The 19274-nt window shown below is 39.9% G+C and overlaps 1 protein-coding gene across 1 annotated transcript in view; it reads right to left on the reverse strand.

Moving 5' to 3' along the window:
* Positions 1-17950, reverse strand: part of LOC109933132 (sodium- and chloride-dependent neutral and basic amino acid transporter B(0+)-like) — a 30410-nt gene extending 12460 nt beyond the window's left edge. The window contains exons 1-9 of the mRNA XM_048605170.1: positions 17864-17950; positions 17460-17613; positions 15067-15198; positions 13627-13794; positions 12360-12498; positions 3876-4008; positions 3137-3277; positions 1632-1860; positions 380-505 (exon numbers count right to left, since the gene is read on the reverse strand). Of these exons, the coding sequence (XP_048461127.1) occupies positions 380-505; positions 1632-1860; positions 3137-3277; positions 3876-4008; positions 12360-12498; positions 13627-13794; positions 15067-15198; positions 17460-17613; positions 17864-17866 (1225 nt within the window). The 5' untranslated portion in view covers positions 17867-17950. The remainder of the gene's footprint in view (positions 1-379; positions 506-1631; positions 1861-3136; positions 3278-3875; positions 4009-12359; positions 12499-13626; positions 13795-15066; positions 15199-17459; positions 17614-17863) is intronic.
* Between the last annotated feature and the right edge of the window lie 1324 nt (positions 17951-19274).

A 19274-nucleotide genomic window follows, 5' to 3' on the forward strand; every position in this document is an offset into this window, starting at 1 on the left:
AACTCTGTTTTTTCCTTCACAGCTGCTGCCAGACCTGCTGAGCTTTTCCAGCAATCTCTGTTTTTGTTTCCCAATAACTTTGATTTTGTAAAATAAACTCAGGAAACACCCCCTGACTTGTAATCATCTTGTTAATTTTTAACCAACTTCTCAGTCAGGATGTTAACTCCATTTTTAAAAATTCCATTCCACATAAGGCAACTTACAGTATTTCTAAAATATATGCGTTAATAAACTAGATATTCACGATATCTTATTTTATTTTAAAGTTCTTTCAAGGGCTGAGAGAATAAAATCCTGTGAACCAATTACATGAAAGAACTGGGAAAAAGAACATTTGCCTTTAAGTTTGATCAAGATGGATTATAAAGATACTCACCAAAGTTGGCGAACTGACTGTCCAGTCCCAGAGTAAGCAGCATGAAGAAAAATAAAATGGACCATAAAGGTGCCCACGGTAACTGCGCCAGAGCCTCTGGATAGACAACAAAAGCCAAACCAATACCTAAAAAGTAGGTACAATTAGTACTGTAAAATTAATGGTGTTTAAAACAGACAAACGATAACCTGACATAACTTTTAAAAAATTAAATTACAATCTAAATTGTCAAAATCAACCCTATTTGGTTCAGCATTTGCTATGTGAATTGTTTTTTCATTCTTCAAGCTAAGCAACATCACACTAGAAAATTGGGTCGTCTCCATCTCCTGCAACTAGGATTCAAAAATGCTTTGAGCAGCTTGCTATTCTAATGGTCGGAAACCAGGCAGGGATCCATTTATGCAGAGTTTTGGTTTTACAATGAGGTTTCTAAAACAGGCATGCAGGGATGGAACTTATACCCACAGATTATACAAAGTGCTCAATGATGGGGGACTGCATCAGTCTGTGAAGGGTGTGGCTTGACATCTACAAGGCTTGAAACTTTAATGACATATTATCAACTCTGTTGTCTTTAGGATGAGACATCAAACCAAGATTGCGTCTGGTCTCTCAGAAGGACACAAAGATCCCATGGCACAATTTTGGAGAAGAGCAGTGGGTTTTCTCCTGCAGTACTGGACAGTATTTATCCTTGAATCAACATCACAAAATCTGGTCATTATCATTGTTCCCTTTGTGGAAGCTTGCTGTGAGCAAATTGACAACCACATTACATTACAAAAGCAAATATACCTCAATAGTGATTCATTGGAAGTAAATTGCCTTGAGATGCCCAGTGATTATAAAAGACAAAAAAAAATCCAAGTCTTTTGTTTTTTCTGCTGTAACATAAGTTCTCAGACAAATGTTGTGGTAGCAAATTGGAAACATCACTGAAAATTCAAGGCCCTACACTGTATTATTTTTTCTGAATGAATGAATTGTACTGTGATCAATATGCTGTGCTGATTCAAAGTTCTTGCATTTAATGGAGAAAGTTGAACTAACTTATTAGACCCCCTCAAAACCTTTCAGTTTACAATCCATCATCAATCCTTGACTGACATACCACTGTTTCACCGCATAGAATTTCAGAACTTGAAGTCATTTTTCACCAGGATAACTGCTTCGAATCCCAATGAGTGATTATTGGGTCTGCAGACTAGAAGAATTATAATTTCAGATCTAATGAAAAGACCTAGTTTACCTGACTGCGCAACCTCTGAGACAGGTTTGTCTTGCACATGACCCATGTGTCCAAGGACAGAGAAGATGACAAACCCAGCAAACACACTTGTAGCACAATTAGCAACGCAGACAATGAAGGTATCTGTGTAACAGTTGTTGTGGAATTTGTTATAAGATGAAAGTGCTGTTAAGCCTCCCATGGATACAGCGATAGAAAAGAATATTTGTGTTGCAGCATCTTTCCAAACCTAGGAAATAGGAGGTAGAACAAATGAGCAGTAGGAGATTTTACTTGAACTCATTCAACAATGGAAGGCAAAACTACATTAACAAAGAGGAACTTTGTTAGCAGCACAGGTCAACAATAAGGAGAGAGAATGAAGCTTCTTTAATCAATAAAATCTCCATTGAAATGAGAGCTATCATTTTGTTTTCCAGACTAATATTTGCTGGCAAATTCTCCCTTGAAAGATTATTGCTTTTCACTGCTACATGAAAATTGAAGACCAAGTTTAATTACTGTGGTGTAGTGGACTCTTGTTCTTTTCCATAGCAACACTTTTCTGTAATTGTGATTGCTATTGACATGCCACTAAGTCACAATGTGGCTGATAACCACAATATTGCTATTAATTTGCCTATACACATAGATTGATAAGCTAATTATGCAATAGTTTTTTGAATGAATTTGTTACTAGTTGTTAAAACTAAACATGTTACAAAAAATGTCAGGAATTGTTTGCCATTCCACTCTGTCTCAGTCCATTCTATTAAATGTCATCTCATCCAAACCAAGCTCGCCTGATTCCTCCCTTCACTACTTCATAATATCTCATCCATCCAGTCCTACTAGTCCCATCATCACTGATTTATTGCTCAATTAATTCCATGTCATCCCATTCCTCCCTATCCAATGTTGCATCAACTTACTTCAATCAGTTCCAGCTCATCCCATCCTCCTCTGTCCGAGTCCATCACATCCGTTCCGTCCTGTCCTTCATATCCCAGCCTATATTGTACCATCCCATTCTATCATAGCTTGCCATTGAATTGGTGGTCAGTTAGCTCAGTTGGCAAGATAGCTGATTTGCAATATAGAGTGACATCAATAGTGTGTGTTTGATTCCCACGCTGACTGAAGTTACCATGAAAGACTCTGTTTCTCAGCCCTTCCCCTCACCTGGAGCATGGTGACCCTCAGGTTAAACCACCACCAGTCATCTCTCTCAAGTGAGAGACCAGCTTCAGGGCTGGCAAGACAATGGCAACTTTACCTTACCATCTAATTCCATATTTCCCATCTGTTGAAACAAGTTGTGAAAAGTTTTTTTTTTAAAGAAATGCCCATCCAAATAGTAATGAGAATGATTGAAACGGTGTTTTATGTGTTTAAATATGGCCCAAAAATCAACATTGCACGCTTAAAAAGGTTATGTTAAACAGCAAACTAAACAAGACTGAAAAACCAAATACAATGGCTAAGAATTACTCTTGAAATTCAATCATTGACTTTGTTCTATTTACCTCAGCATCAGCCAGTTTGGAGAAGTCTGACTGGCTTCCGATGTAGAATTCAATACCGTTTGAGGCTCCCTCCAGGGTAACCCCTCGGATCAGGAGTATGGTCAAAGCCACATACGGAAACGTCGCAGTGAAATAAACCACCTGACCATGGAGAAAAACATGTTAGATATTCTTGCATTGCTGGTACAACATTTGCAGTACTGGGTCCAAAAGAATGGAAAACAAGTAGGATTGGATTTAATTTATAACTCATTTATTTCTCATATTCAGGAAAGTATCAAATTTAAATAGAAAAATAGAGCAGAGTGTGACGAAGATATTTCATCCATCACTTTTACACCTCAGGTTTCTTTCCCATTCTCATTGTCCAGACAAAACTTATTTCACTCAAATAAAACCCTGGCCCTAATCTGTTCAATCACTTGCCCCAGGCCTGCCCAGTCTCCCAGAAAAATTGGAATTACAACCCAGAGCCCCTGACAGAAACCTTTAGAATGAGGGTGACATTACAGGGATTTGGGGGAATTGCTGCTGTTCTTCCTCTCAGGAGAAAGATCTTCAGATCTCCCTCAGGCCTGAGGTGTTGATGAATTATGGATCTCCCACTCCCTAAACAGACATCCCCTGTTAACATCACCTGGGAGATAGACCAGCCACTTCACAAATGATTTATAAATTCTAGTTTCAGAAGTCTGTACTTTGTCACTAGTTATAACTCTATTCATCACCAATCACTTACCTTTCCTGATGATTTGATTCCTTTTGATAAGGCTGCTCCAACTGTCAGTCGGACCAGAAGCAGACAGAGAGCTAAATACCAGACTATGTCCCCAGTCTCATCCATTGAACTGGAACGCTGTAAAACCACTTTACTGAAGAAAATGACAACAGAAAATATTTTGGATCAGGATAATATTTAATACACACAATGACAGTTTAAATATACAACAATGGACAGTCAAATAAAAACAGATTTGTAAGGTAAGTAATTTAAAGAGAAGCAATTCAACATTTAGAAGTGAATTAATATGTTGAATTGAGATTAAACTTCATATACTTTTATACTTTCTCTGTGTCTCTTGACTTTCTAAAGATGTGATTTTGTTTAAACAGTGAGTGTTGATGAGATTCCCTGGAGAACTGACTTGATTTAATGGGTTCCTGTTAATGCTTCATTAACTGCCATACATTGCACTGTTGAAACTATCAGTGTACTTAGTCACTGTGGCCTCGAACAGATCAAACCCCCTCAAAATATATTAAGAAGGTAGCCTAGACCCTAAATTTTATCTTAATTTAAAGGTATTATGTTGCTGATGCAATTGATTGGTCAAACTACTCAACGCTAAGCAAAACACAATTTATTTATGTACTGTAGTTAAAATACAACAAAAGAAAAAGACAAAAGAATCAGCTTAGTTGAAGCTCTATTTGAACACTTAACAGAACAACAGATTAGTTAGCTACTAAACAGTCACTGTTCCAATATAGCAACATCCGATAAACACACCATTGGCAAAAGGCAAATTCAGAAAACAGGTTGTTTCACATGCAACTCCAGCAGCCCAGGAGGAAAAAACCATCAAGAGAACTCTGAGAGAATGTAGCAGGGAGAGATGTACTGCAGCAACAGAACCAGCAACAACTGCTACCATAAAACTAAGAAACTAAAAACCCTGGGTCTGTGAGAGCTTGACCATAAACATTTAAGCTGCTTCTATCGTTCCAATGTTTAAAAAAAAACAAGGCTTCACAAGCTGTTTACTTTATGAGTTTTCAAGAGACCTCTGTCATAAAACCTATCCTCAAAATAATACAGAACAAAATAATCTCTTAAAGCCATAGTATCATCAAGGAGTGCAGGGTCAGGACAAGTAAATACTCTAGGGGTTCAGATTTCCATTCTGGGGGAAGGGGAAGAGGCCAGGGGGTGGAAACTGATGGTGTGTAGTGGAGCATATGAAAATGGGCGACCCCAGGAACGGGCCTGTGGCATCACAACAGGCTCTGCTGTCAAGCAGGGTCGGGCAAGATCCAAGAGAGCGATGGTGGTCAGAGACCCGTTAGTTAGGGGCACAGACAGGCAGTTCCGTGGCCACGTTTGAGACTCCAGGATAGTGTGTTGCTTCCCCGATGCCAGGGTCTCTGAGCGGTTGCACGAAATTCTCAAGGAAGAGGGTGAGCAGCCAGAGGTCGTGGTGCACATTGGTACTAACGACATTGAAAGAAAGAGGGATGAGGTCCTGAGGAATGAGGACAGGAAGTTAGGAAAGAGGCTGAAGAGCAGGATCTCGAGGGTAGTAATCTTTGGGTTACTACTTGTGCCATGTGCTGGTGAGGCAAGGAACAGAAAGATAGGAGCGATGAATGCATGGCTAAGGAGCTGGTGCAGGGGGCAGAATTTCAGATTTTTGGAACATTGGGACCTCTTCTGGGGAAGGGGTGACCTGTACAAGAGGGACAGGTTGCACCTAAACTGGAGCAGAACCAATATCCTCGCAGGGAGGGTCACGAGTGTTAGTCGGGAGGGTTTAAACCAGAGTGGCAGGGGGTTGGGAATCAGGTCAGCAAATAAAGAAATTGAGGGGAAGGTAGATGTTAGCACCAGAAAATCAGAAAGAAAGGAAAGGCAGAGACAGGTAAATGAACAGCATAGTACTAATGGGCTGAAGTGTGTTTATTTCAATGCAAGGAGTATTATAGGTAAGGCAGATGAGCTTAGAGCCTGGATCAGTAAATGGGACTATGATGTTGTGGCCAATTGGATGAGAATTGGATGAGAGAGGGACAAGACTAGCCATTCAACATTCCAAGGTGTCATTGTCTTAGACAAGATAGCGAGGAAGGCAAAAGAGGTGGAGATGTTAGTTTGCTAACCAGGGAGAATGTTACATCTGCACTCGGAGACGATATGCTGAGGGCTCGTCAACTGAGGCAGTATGCACAGAGCTCAATAATAAGATGGGTGCAATCAATCTGCTAGGATTATACCATAGGCTCCCCCAACAGCCACCAAGAGATTCAGGAACAAATATGTAGGCAAATTATGGAAAGGTGCAATAAAAACGGAGTTGTCATAGTGGGTGACTTTAACTTCTCTAATATTGACTGACTGTTCAGTGGGAGAGCATTCTGGAAACAGTGACTACACCTCCTTAAGTTTTAAGATAGCTATGAACAAGGATAAGTCAGGACCTTGCAGGAAGGTACTAAATTAGGGGAGGGCAAATTATGTCAGTATTAGGCAGGAGCTAGGGAATGTTAATTGGGAGGAGCTGTTATTAGGCAAGTCCACATTTGACATGTGGGAATTGTTTGAAGACCTGCTAATCAGAGTTCAGGACTAGCATGTTCCTGTAAGGAGGAAGGACAAAGGTGGCAAGGTAAGGGACCCTTGGATAACGAGGGAGGTTGTGGATTTAGTCAAAAGGGAAAAAGAAGCATATGTAAGATTTAGGATGCTAAAATTGGACAGGGCCTGTGAGGAATATGAGGGAAGCAGGGAATTAGGAGAGCAAGAAGGGGCCACAAAATGACATGAGCAAGTAGGGTTAAAGAGAATCCCAAGGCATTCTATAGATGTATTAAAAACAAGAGGATAATGAGGGAGAAGGTAGGACCACTCAAGGATAAAGGAGGGAACTTGTGCTTGGAGGCAGAGAATGTGGGTGAGATCGTAAATGAGCACTTCGTATTGGTATTCACCCAGGAGAAGGATATGGAGGATGGTGAGATGGAGGATGGAGTATGCTAAAATGTTAGGGCATTTTAAGATCAAAAAAGAAGTGGAGTTGGATCTCTTGAAGGTGGACACATCCCCAGGACCTGATGGTATCTACCTCCGGTTATTGAGAGAGACAAGAAAGGAGATTGCTGGGGCCTTGACCAAAATCTTTGTATACACACTAGCCACTGGCAAGGTCCCAGAGGACTGGAAAGTAGCTAATGTTGTTTCACAGTTCAAGAAGGGAAATAGGGATAATCCAGGAAACTATAGGCTGGTGTGTCTTACATTGGTGGTTGGGAAGCTATTGGAGAGAATTCTTAGGGATAGGGTTTATGCACATTTGGAAAAGCTGGCCTAATAAGGGACAGACAATATGGCTCTGTGCACGGCAGGTCTTACTAACTTTATTGAATTTTTTAAGGAGGTGTTTAAGGTGATCGATGAAGGTAGAGCAGTGAATATTGTCTGCATGGATTTTAGTAAGGATTCTAACAAGGTCTCTAATAGTAGGCTCATCCAGAAGATTAAGACACATGGGATCCACGGTGACTTGGCCACATGGATTCAGAATTGGCTTGCCCATAGAAGACAGAGGGTAGTGGTGGCAGGGTGTTTTTCAGGCTGGAGGTCCATGACTAGTGATGTTCCACAGGTATCCATACTGGGACCGCTGCTGCTTGTGATATATATAAATGACTTAAATGAAAATGTAGATGGGTGGATTAGTGAGTTTGCAGATGATACAGAAATCAGAGAAGTTGTGGATAGTGTAAACCAGTTGTCAAAGGATACAGTGAAATACAGATCAGTTGCAGAAATGGGCAGAGAGATGGCAGATGGAGTTTAATATGGTTAAGTATGCGGTGTTGCACTTTGGGAGGTCAAATGTTGAGGAAAAGTATACGGTTAATGTCAGGGATTTGAACAGCACTGATGTACATAATGATCTTGAGGTTCAAGTCCATAGTTCCCTGAAAGTGGCCACGCGTGTAGATAGGGTAGTAAAGAAGGCATATGGCATGCTTGCCTTTATTGGTTGGGGAATTGAGTACAAGAGTCAGGATGCCATGTTGCAGCTTTATAAGACTTTGATTAGACCACATTTGCCAACTATTGTGTTCAATTCTGGTTGCCACATGGCAGGATGTGGAGGCTTTAGAGAGGGTGCAGAAGAGGTTTACCAGGATGCTGCCTGGATCAGAGGGTATGAACTATAAGGAGAGGCTAGAAAAACTCGGGTTGTTTTTCTCTTGAGTGGTGGAGGCTGAGGGGAGACTGCATAGAAGTTTATAAAATTATGAGATGCATAGATAGGGTTGATGGTCAGAATCTTTCTCCTGGAGTTGAAACGTCTAATACTAGGGGCCATGCATTTAAGGTGAGAGGGGAAAAGTTCAAAGGAGATGTGAGGGGAAAGTTTTTTACACAGAGAGTGGTGGGAATCTGGAATGCACTGCCAGGGGAGGTGGTGGAGATAAATATGATACGGGCATTTAAGGGACATTTAGATAAGCTCATGAATATTTAAGAAATGGAGGGATATGGACCAAAGGCAGGCAGAAGGGATTTGTTTCATTTGGCATCATTTTTGGCACAATATCATGGGCCAAACAGCCCATTCCTGTGCTGTAGACTTCTATGTTCTGTGTTGTAATTCAGAGGCTGTTGCTACAGAGACAGACTAGACAAACATCTGGCTTTTGTATACTGGTATTTTGTTGAATAATGAGTTAAAAACAATAAACTAAAAAAGAGATCCCCAGCCATCTCATCTCACACCCCTCCACTCCAGTTTACTCTCCATGCCCTATCCATGCCAACACATGCTATCTTATGCTATCTACCAAGCCCATGGCTTCTTATTCTCCCCCATGCCAAACTATTCCCCATAACACATCAGCCTTCAGCCTTTTGTCTATCCCCATGGTCACTTATACCCTCTGTGACACCAACACATGTCTTCTGTTTACACCTGCCATGCCAACTTATCCAACATTCACCAAGGGCAGAACTCAGTACCCTTGCTAAGATTAAGGACAGTTTTCATTGTCCATTAATTTAATCACTATTTCAAAAGAAATACCTTCATTGAGAATGCATTTTAATGCATTTCATCCCTTATGAAAACAAACTCTTGAATTCATAGACTAATTTCATTGACCACTTTGTTCAGTCAATCATATTGTGAATTGTTGGGCATCCCATTGTGATAATGAACGGTTGTGAAATCAGCACTAATTCTGTTATGATAGCCCTCAATCTTATGTCAAGAGTGAAATAGCAAGTACTTTTGTTTTTGTTAAGCACTAGAAATAGTTTTCTTTCAACTGTTCCCAGGGCATGAGTTTTCTTGACAGTCAAGTTGATGTATCCTTTTGAAAGGTCTGTTGACAGTTTCAAAGAGCTTATGCATTTCTTTCCCACATTTAAGTCTAGTTTCAACACTTCTAAAGGGCAGTTACCTCTCCAAAAGTGCACCTAACCTCGCCAAAAGTGTCTAGGGACCATATCTAAAAGGTTAATTCGCCTCTCCAAGGATACTCATCAATTTCCCTGAGTAAAAGTGCAGAAGTTGTGTTTTGGTCAGTCCATGAGTGAAAATCATTTCAGCCTGAGGCAGCTGCACCTTCACAAGTGCTGTCATCTCCATGAACCATGCCTATAAAAAATTGCAATCACTCCCCATTAATCACCCTCTGCCCAACACGCACGCCCCCAACTCCCAGTATGAAAATGGTAGGTGCTGTATTCTAGGGCAGGACTTCTGAAAGTGGATCTCCATCAGAATTTTAATAACAATGGAATCCTCTCAATACAATTCCCAGGTCTACTGAATAAGGGATAAAAGGAATCATCTGATTTCAAGATGAATCATTTTAATTAATGGATAAAAATGGATAAAAGTGGTCAATGTAGGTTTTGCTGCATAACTGACTAATAATCCTAGAATATAAGCATCCAGGAGGGAGTGAGCTAATGAAAGGGCCGCTGATGTGATGTTATTTTGCAACAGGTCTAGGATGTAAAATGCATCTCTACCATTGCATATCTCAATTTTATGCCCATTAAACATTCAATAGTCTAACCAGGGAAGCGGTTATGCTGGACCTGGTTTTGGGGAATGAGCCTGGCCAGGTGAGTGAAGTTTCAGTGGGGGAGCATTTCGGGAGTAGTGACCATAATACTGTGAGTTTTAAAATATCCATTGATTGGGATAACAGCAGTCCTCGGGTGAAGGTATTAAAATGGGACAAGGCAAACGACAACCATATTAGGCAGGATCTGGAGAATTATGATTGGGACCAGCTATTTGAAGGTAAATCTAAATCAGATATGTGGGAGTATTTCAAACAACAGTTGATAAGAGTTCAGGAGAGGCACGGTGCTGTAAGAATGAAGGATAAGTATAGCAATTTACGTGAATCTTGGATGACCAGGGTGTTATGCCCTCGGCCAGAAAGTAAAAGGAAGCATACATAAGGTCTAGGAGTATGGAAACTGACAAAGCTGCTGAAGTATAAAAGGAAAGTAGGAAATGACTTAAACAAGGAATTAGAAGTGATAAAGAGGGTCATGAAAAGTTATTAGCAAACAGGATTAAGGAGAAGCTCAAGGCTTTTTACACGTATAAGCAAGAAAGTAGACAGGGAAAGGGTTGGCCCACTCAAGAACAAAGGAGACAATCAATGTGTGGAACCAGAAGAGATGGGTGAGGTCTTAAACGAATACTTCGTGTCGGTATTGACCAAACAGAAATAATTGATTAAGGATGTTGTCAGGAAAGGGAGTGTCAAATTTCTAAGCCAAGTTCCTAATAAATAGGAACAGGTGTTGTGTCTTAAAAAGTATTAAGATACATAAGCCCTCATGTCCTGATGGGATCTAACCCAGAATATTGAGGGAGGCAAGAGAACAATTGCTAGACCATTGACAGACATCTTTGTATCCTCTTTAGCCGCAGTTGAGGTCCCAGAACACAGGAGAATAGACAATATTATCCCATTGTTTAAGAAGGGTAGCAAGGATAATCCAGTAAATTACAGGCCTGTGAGCCTCACGTCAGTGGTAGGGAAATCATTTGAAAACATTCTCAGGGACAAGATCTATGCACATGTAGAAGCAAATGGACTTTTAGCGATTGACAGCATGGTTTTGTGCGGGGGAGGTTGTGCCTCACAAACATGATCGAGTTTTTTGAGGAGGTGAGGAAGATAATTGATGAGGGAAAAGTGGATGATGTTGTCTACGTGGACTTCAGTAAAGCCTTTGACAAGGTCCTTCATAGCAGATGGTACAAAAGGTGAAGTCACATGGTATCAGGGATGAGCTGACAAGGTGGATACAAAACTGGCTTTGTCATAGGAGACAGAGGGTAGCTGTGGAAGGATCCTTTTTGGAATGGATGACTAGTGGTGTTCTACAGGTATCAGTGCTGGGACCTCTGCTGTTCGTGGTCTACATAAATGATTTGGAATGAAATGTAGCTGGTCTAATTAGTAAGTTTGCACACAATACAAAAATTGGTGGAGTTGCAGACAGTGAAGAGGATTGTCAGAGGATACAGCAATGTATAGATCAGTTGGAGGCATGGGCAGAAAAATGGCAGATGGAGTTTAATGCAGACAAATGTGAGATGATGCATTTTGAAAGGTCAAGTACAGATGGAAATTATACAGAGAACCCTTAGGAGTATTGATATGCAGAGGGAGCTGGGTGCACAGGTCCACAGATCACTGAAGGTGGCAGTGCAGGTAGATAAAGTAGTAAAAAAGATCTATGGCATGCTTGCCTTCAGTGGAAGAGGCATTGAGTGTAAGGATAGACAAGTTATGCTGCAGCTTTATAGAGCTTTAGTTAGACCTCACTTGGAGTATTGCATACATTTCAGGTCACCAAACTACCAGAAGGATGTGGATGCTTTGGAGAGGATACAGAAAAGGTTTACCAGGATGTTGCCTGGTATGTGAGATTTTAGCTATAAAGAAAGGTTGGATGGACTGGGTTTGTTTTCACTGGAATGTAGGAGGTTGAAGGGTGACCTAATAGAAGTTTGTAAGGTTGTGAATGGCATGGATAGAGTGGAAAATTTGAAGCTTCTTCCCAGGGTAGAGGGGTCAATTACTAGGGGACACAGGTTCAAGGTGCAGGGTTGCGGGCAAAGTTTAAAAGATATGTGCAAGGCAAGTTTTGTGTGCCTGGAACGCGCTGCCAGGTGATATTGTGGAAGCAGACACAACAGCAGCATTCAAGAAACACATGGATGAATCCGTGAATATGAAAGGAATTGAGGGATACGGGTCCTGTAATCGAAGACAGTTTTAGTATGCAAGAGTAAAATGTGTCTGTACAGGCTTGGAGGGCCAAAGGTCCTTTTCCTGTGCTGTATTGTTCTTTGTTCTTCGTTTCATAGGACATTCACCTACTAACTGTCCCAAGAGGAGTTGCTGGCCCAGCTGTGCAGGTTATAGGTACAGGTCTCTGCAACAATGTACTTACTCCCAGTATTGCTCACTCGGGCCTTGGTGAGAAATGGAAATTTTTGATCCATTTGGACAAGTTTCATTGTTTTTCTGTAGCCATGTTGTATTAACAATTTCAAAATATCCATCGTCCAGAGTGAGATTGCAGAGTGGACCTAGATTGCATAAAATTAAACTTCATTAAGAACAAAGCAGTCATTTCTAATCATATAATTAAGACCATAATTTCACTCTGACTGAATCAGCCTAACCCTTTTTACTTTATTGTATTCCTAATAGTGTTTCCAAGATTTTGTCTACAGTTTAGGTAGTCATATTATAGGAAATCCAATCTCATTAAGGAAGTAATAGATTTTAATTTTTTAAAATTATTCTATACGAATCATTATTAACATTCTTTCTGGGATGTTGGTTCTAGCAAGGCCCAGTGGATGTAACAATCAGGAATCTTTATTGATTTGGCTAAGTTACGCTCCTAGCAATACTGCCCACGCGAGCAAAATCAGCAGACCGTAAACATTATATGAGATAGTTTGTGTTCAGTACATTCCAATATTTACACTAGAACTTGAACCCCGCAGATGTTCTGAATATATATATATCGGAATTGTTTTTAAATCAATCCGGGTGTAAGCACTTAACTGTTTGTCATAAACACACATTTCCAAGTACCCCCTCCTGGAAAGAAATAAGATGGTTTCTTCATTTCCAAGAGATTTTGAAGACTAAAATGAATTTATTTTTAAAATGCAAAGCATCAGAAAAAGAGGCAAATAGAAAACGTTTGCAAGACACTGAAAGAGTAAGTGACAACATCATCCAGAAGATGGAAAACAGAAAGGAAGAATCTTATACAAACAAGGATGAGATTCAGAAGGCTGAGCAGAATTCATAAATCTGTGAAATGCAAAATAGATACAATGTAGAAAGCGGGAGACAAATAGGTGAAAAAAGAAATGAAGAGTCAAAAACGTAAAAAATAAAATCAAAAAACAAGCAAACAGGTTTAAAGGGAAAAAAGAACATTATCAGTAAGGAACACCATGGCACACAAGCTGATTTTCTTCACATTCAATAAAAATCTACAGATTTAGACTATCCACTATCCTGAAAGCTCAATGACTCACTCATGTATTTTCTGACTGTTATCCAAGCTTTTCTGCTGCAATATCAAAATGGAGATAGCCAGTGAAAGTACTGGCAATATTTTCACCCTTATCTTTTTAAACAGAAATGAACAACGAACAGTCATCGAATGTCCCCAGAAGAAGTGAGCACTGTACCTTTGGGAGTCCTGCTGCATGTTTCATCTGCTCCCCACCAACTGAAGCAGTCTGCCCACGGCAGGGGTGATTGGAAGGAAACAAACAGGTAGTACAGACTGTAGGCGAGGATGCAGGAATAAGAAATGGTGGCAAATATTGATGAAAGCACCATAGTGATTCCCACACCTTAAAATGGAATGAAGGAAGACAGGTTAGATGAGATAAGTTATTGGTGTTGAATACATCACTTCATGTAGATTCAGCTGGTTAACTGAGCAAATCAGTAAAATACAAATCTCTGAAATAGTATTTCTTTTTTTGATATTTTTCACAATTCATTGGGCAGTCTAGGCCCAACCCACACTTTTTTAAACCAGCGTATTACATATAAAATACCACAATGTTCCATTTACAAGAGATTTCTTGGTTTAAAAGCTCCAGAGAACGTCTGGCCATTTCATCACAAGTTTACAGATCCAATCGTTGAGAGGCTGCAGAAAATCGATCTCGAAGAGCCTCAGAGGCACTTCAAAAATTTTCAAAAAATTCATAACTGAGAAAGTATTTTGCAGAGAAACCCCATGTGAGCAGACACATCCTTATTAAAGCATTTGGAAGTGAGATGAACAAGGTGCATATAGAGCAATGGTATCCAGTGGCATCACTTCCCCTCCTAGTTAACATTCCTATTCCTTTCCTGATCTCTCTATGCAAAGTGTTGGTATTGCATGAAGTGATCAATATTGCCGAGGGCACCGAGTTGTACAGCACACAGAGACCTGATACATTAGGATGACCAGGGTTTAGAAAGCCTGCAGTTTCATGCCCTGTACAATGCATGGCTCAGTGTGTAATGTTCTTACCCTCTAAACAACCTCAAATTGGTGGGTCTTCCATTCACCCTTCCTCAAAGATTGAGACACCTGACTAGCTCTCCTACTTCTAATTCTGCAGCATTAAGCTTAGCTCAAAAGGTTTGTTCTCACTAGCTTAATATTGGATACACTTCCCAACTTAACAAACCAGGGGTTGCCAATGAGAGATGGCCAATAGATACTTGCTTTGCCAGCAAGATGTATAGTTGTCTGAGATGGGCGTGTTAAAATCAACAGAAAATATTTATCCACCTCTACCAATTCCATTCAACAGCTGATGAGTCCCCAGTTGCATCAAAATCAAATGAGTAAAACATACATAAGTCCCTTAATTAGCAAGTCTTTTGCAAAAATTATTGAAAACATGTTAACAACTAAATGGAATACTGTGCATTCTACTGATATTACATCAAATACCTGGCTAAAATTACAAGAAAATAAAACATTACACATGTTACTTCTATCTCATCATTGGACTTTTTAAAAGTGTACTATGAATCAGATTGCATGTAACTTCAATTATTATTTTTTATATATCATTTATTATAATAAATAATATAACATTTGTTCAACAAATATTCACCTTGTAATATTGGCACAGCTTTCCACACTGCAATGGGCCCAAGGCTGGTAAACTGCCCAAAGGAAGTTTCCAAGAAAAACATGGGGATCCCAGCGAGTGTCAGCATGAGAGTGTAGGGAATAAGGAACGCGCCTGGAAAATATTGGAATGAAAAAAATATATTTGATTGTACAAGTGTTGGAGTGACCAGGTTTATGTATGCAGTTTTTTGATTGCTTGTTACAAAATAATGCAACTTTACTCAAGAAACATGTTCAGTATGAAAGCTGGATTGCATTGTGACTAACATCAAAAAATTCATTAATAGACCTATGTAATTGGCTTAAAAACATACGAACAGGTAACAATCATGTGTAAGAAAAATTGACAAACAACTTCAGCGGGTAAAGGGAAATGGTGAATGTGCATTTAAATTAACGGTAAACGTTGAAGTAAAATTATGTTAAAATTATGAACCAATACACTGCTCATACATTCAACGCACTGAAATAAATTTAAATGCCATTATTTAAGTGCTTTGTTGTACACCCGAACAATGTAAGAAATATAGCTACAGCAATAGCTACGTGCCCTGCATCCTGTTTGAAGAGCTAACAGACCAGTTCATACCCACACAGCAACTAAATGATGTAATTACAAGTTTACTCAGCAACTCAATATAAAACAACAAAAATTCAGGCTCTTCTTCAACTGCATTATGAATGAATATTTGCTTTGCCAGCAAGATGTATAGTCGTCTGAGATGGGCGTGTTAAAATCAACAGAAAATATTTATCCACCTCTGCCAATTCCATTCAACAGCTGATGAGTCCCCAGTTGCATCAAAATCAAACGAGTAAAACATACATAAGTCCCTTAATTAGCAAGTCTTTTGTAAAAATTATTGAAAACATGTTAACAACTAAATGGAATACACTCCTACAAGACACTCATCTCTCTCTCTCTCCCTTTCATATTCTCGCAAACTGACCCTGTCTGCGATGTTCAGTGATTTTTTTGGGGGCAAAACTTGCAAGTCAACCCTATAATGGCTTCCTTTGAACTCTTCACCTCTCGAAACCTATCTCCTTTGCAACATGAATGACATAGGCCTTGTATGCAGATGGAAATGCTGCTTGGATATCCTTGAGATCCCAATCTCTTTCATGTGGAATAAAACGTTTAAAAGGTATTCAGATAATTACAACAGGCAGGTGGGACTAGTTGGGACTTTGGGAACATGGTCGCCATGAACTAGTTGGACCGAAAGGTTTATTTCCGTGCTGTATGGCTGTATGACTTAATGAAAGGGACAATTGAAAGCAAAGTTGTTTTCAACCTGATATACTCAACCTGATATACCTGATATACCTTCCTGGGATGCTGGAGATTCAGAATCTCACTATTAGCACAGAAGTTGTGTCCATTATCTGCAAGGTTAAATACCTTGTTTATTCTTTCCAGTAAAACAATGTGGGCCTGCTTCTAATCTATAACAAGCAGTTAACCCAGGCTTGCTGTCAGGGCAACATTAGATCGGGTCACTAGATCTTCATTCACCTGAAATTCAAGACACAGCCCCAGTATGAACTATCTTATGATCACCATAATGGGTACTATTTTCTGTTGTGTCTCTCCATTTTCTGTCTCTGAATCCTATTCTTCTTTTCATTATTGATTTCTTCTTTTGTACTTGTTTTGGCTTTAACTTCACCTATTTAAATGAATATTCCCTTTCCGTTATTTCACAATCCTTCACTTTGATGGCTAAGGAGATATCCCATTCTTTCCCCTGTTCGCTCAGGTTCCAGATTCCCAATCTATATAATTATCAACCTGAAAGTTCAGTAAACCCATTGCAGATGTTGTTTGGTCATTTTCTACACATGAAATACTGATGCACAGGATCGATACTTTTGATTAACCTGCTTGTATGTATCATGGTACATGACACATGTCTAGAGCAAGTGGGACCTACCCCAGACCTCCTGACTCAAAGGTAGAACACTACCACTGCAAAACAAGAACCTTCCAGATGCCTTGCCACAGCACAATTTGGCTCAAGTATTCTCTCTAACACGAATATGGAATGGCCAAGAAGCAAAGAAAGATTTGAATTTAAAGATTATGCATGCCAGCACAAAAATGTTGACCTATAACTATCCAGGAGGCAAGATCTGTCTAGATAATATTTACCAGGTTTGTCAGTGAAGTAACTAACTCGTTTATTTGTTTTTTTTTTGTTTTCTAACTATTCCATTTATCAGATTAAAATTTGAACCTGTCTACCCTCTTGCAAAGTGCGAAAGTTCTCATGATACTATTTGAGAAAGGGCAGGAGTTTTCTTGTGCATCTTCTGATAATATCTAACCCTTCTATTCCTTGCCCTGTACTTTGAATTTAATTACAGTACCTCCTCCATTTCTGTAAGCCAGGAACGGAAATCGACAGACATTGCCCAGACCCACGGCGTAACCAATTATCGAGAGCAGGTAGTCAGCCTTCGATGACCAGTTACCTCGCTCCACATTCTCATCATTTTCACCCACACGTTCACTGTTGGCAGCCTGGGGGAAGGAGAGGAGATGGCCAATTTGAAATCAGACTTTTCATGCAATTGAATATAAAAGTACAGTTTTCACCCACTTACAGAAGCATTGCATTGTTCCACATTTAACAAAAATTGGTTGCTAGTTTGTGGAGATATTGACCCTAACAGAAAGTCTCTTCAACTCACAGCAGACAAAGTCCCGAAAATTATCAGGGCCTCTCAAGATTTGACGTGAATGAATTCTCATATTTTGATAAAAGGCTCACCATGTCTTCTGGAAGGTGTGTTTGATGGTGATTCTTTAAGAATCCAGTTAAAGCCAACTCTCACTGGCGCATCTTTGGATCTTTGAATTAGTCTGCAGTTTAAGGAGAGTTTAGAGTTCAGCATGAAGAAATTTTACTGCAACAGAACTTTGGTTAAAGACTTGAATTCTGAAACAGAGTCCAACAACAGGACAAAGCTCATTAACTATTCCACATGTAATCGCAAAGGAGTATAGTTTCATGCATCAATGTTACGTCAAAGGTGAAAGAATGAGTAACCCACTGGACCAAAAATCTCTGTTGGCTAGTTTGCGTGCCAGTTTCAGAACATTCAGTGTTAAAGTGCAATTATTCTACAGCAATTACAACAACAACTGGCTCGACATTAAATGAATTTTTCATTGAGACAGCACCAAGTGGAATTCCAACAATCATGGGCTTGGGTGGAACAGAACTCAAAATGCAGTTGTTAAACTTTGGATTTCAAATAACCAAATGTTGGAGTTCGTTTTAAAATCAGAGTTTGAAATTTTGCTTTCACCCCAGTTTCATGGCACGGTGGCTCAGTGGTTAGCACTGCTGCCTCACAGCGTCAGGGACCCGGGTTTAATTCCACCCTCAGGTGACTGTATGTGTGGAGTTTGCATGTTCTCCCCGTGTCTGTGTGGGCTTTCTTCAGGTGCTCCGGTTTCCTCCCACAGTCCAAAGATGTTCAGACTAGGTGGATTGGCCATGCTAAATTGCCCATAGTGTAGATGTGTAGATTAGGTGGGTGACAGGGGGATGGGTCTGGGTGGGATGCTCTGAGGGTTGGTATGGACTTGTTGGGCCGAAGGGCCTGTTTCCACACTGTAGGGATTCTATGATTTTATGATTCTTGATTATCCGTTCCAGTTGCACTGACATTTTGGTTACACTGAGACCGTCTGCTCCAGTTAAACTGAGATTATCCGTTCCAGTTACACTGAGACCCTCTACCCCAGTTACACCAGCAACATTCCAACATCTAATTAATAAAGCCAATGTATGATTATGTAAAAAAGACAAAAATTGCTGGAAAAACCGAGCAGGTCTAGTAGCTTCTGTGGAGAGAAAGCAGAGTTAATGTTTCGGGTTGTGACCCTTCCTCAGTTCCCCATTGTCCTCAGCTTTTTAATATTACTAAAATCTACCTACTGTCACTTTAAATGTTTAGCCTGAGACATTTGATTTGCAAGACGTTGATGTGAGTTTGTTTTAATCGAAGCCCATTGCAACAGAACAGCTCTCTCTTTCACCAGTACTGTTGCTAATGCCCATAAATTGGTACCCATCTCTTTCATACCAATTTTTGAGCAACACATTTACTTTGCTACAAAAACAAAGTTGCTGGAAAAGCTCAGCAGGTCTGGCAGCATCTGTGAAGGAGAAA

The sequence above is a fragment of the Rhincodon typus genome, chromosome 14 (assembly GCF_021869965.1).
Source record: "Rhincodon typus isolate 14 chromosome 14, sRhiTyp1.1, whole genome shotgun sequence".
NCBI classification, from domain to species: domain Eukaryota; kingdom Metazoa; phylum Chordata; class Chondrichthyes; order Orectolobiformes; family Rhincodontidae; genus Rhincodon; species Rhincodon typus.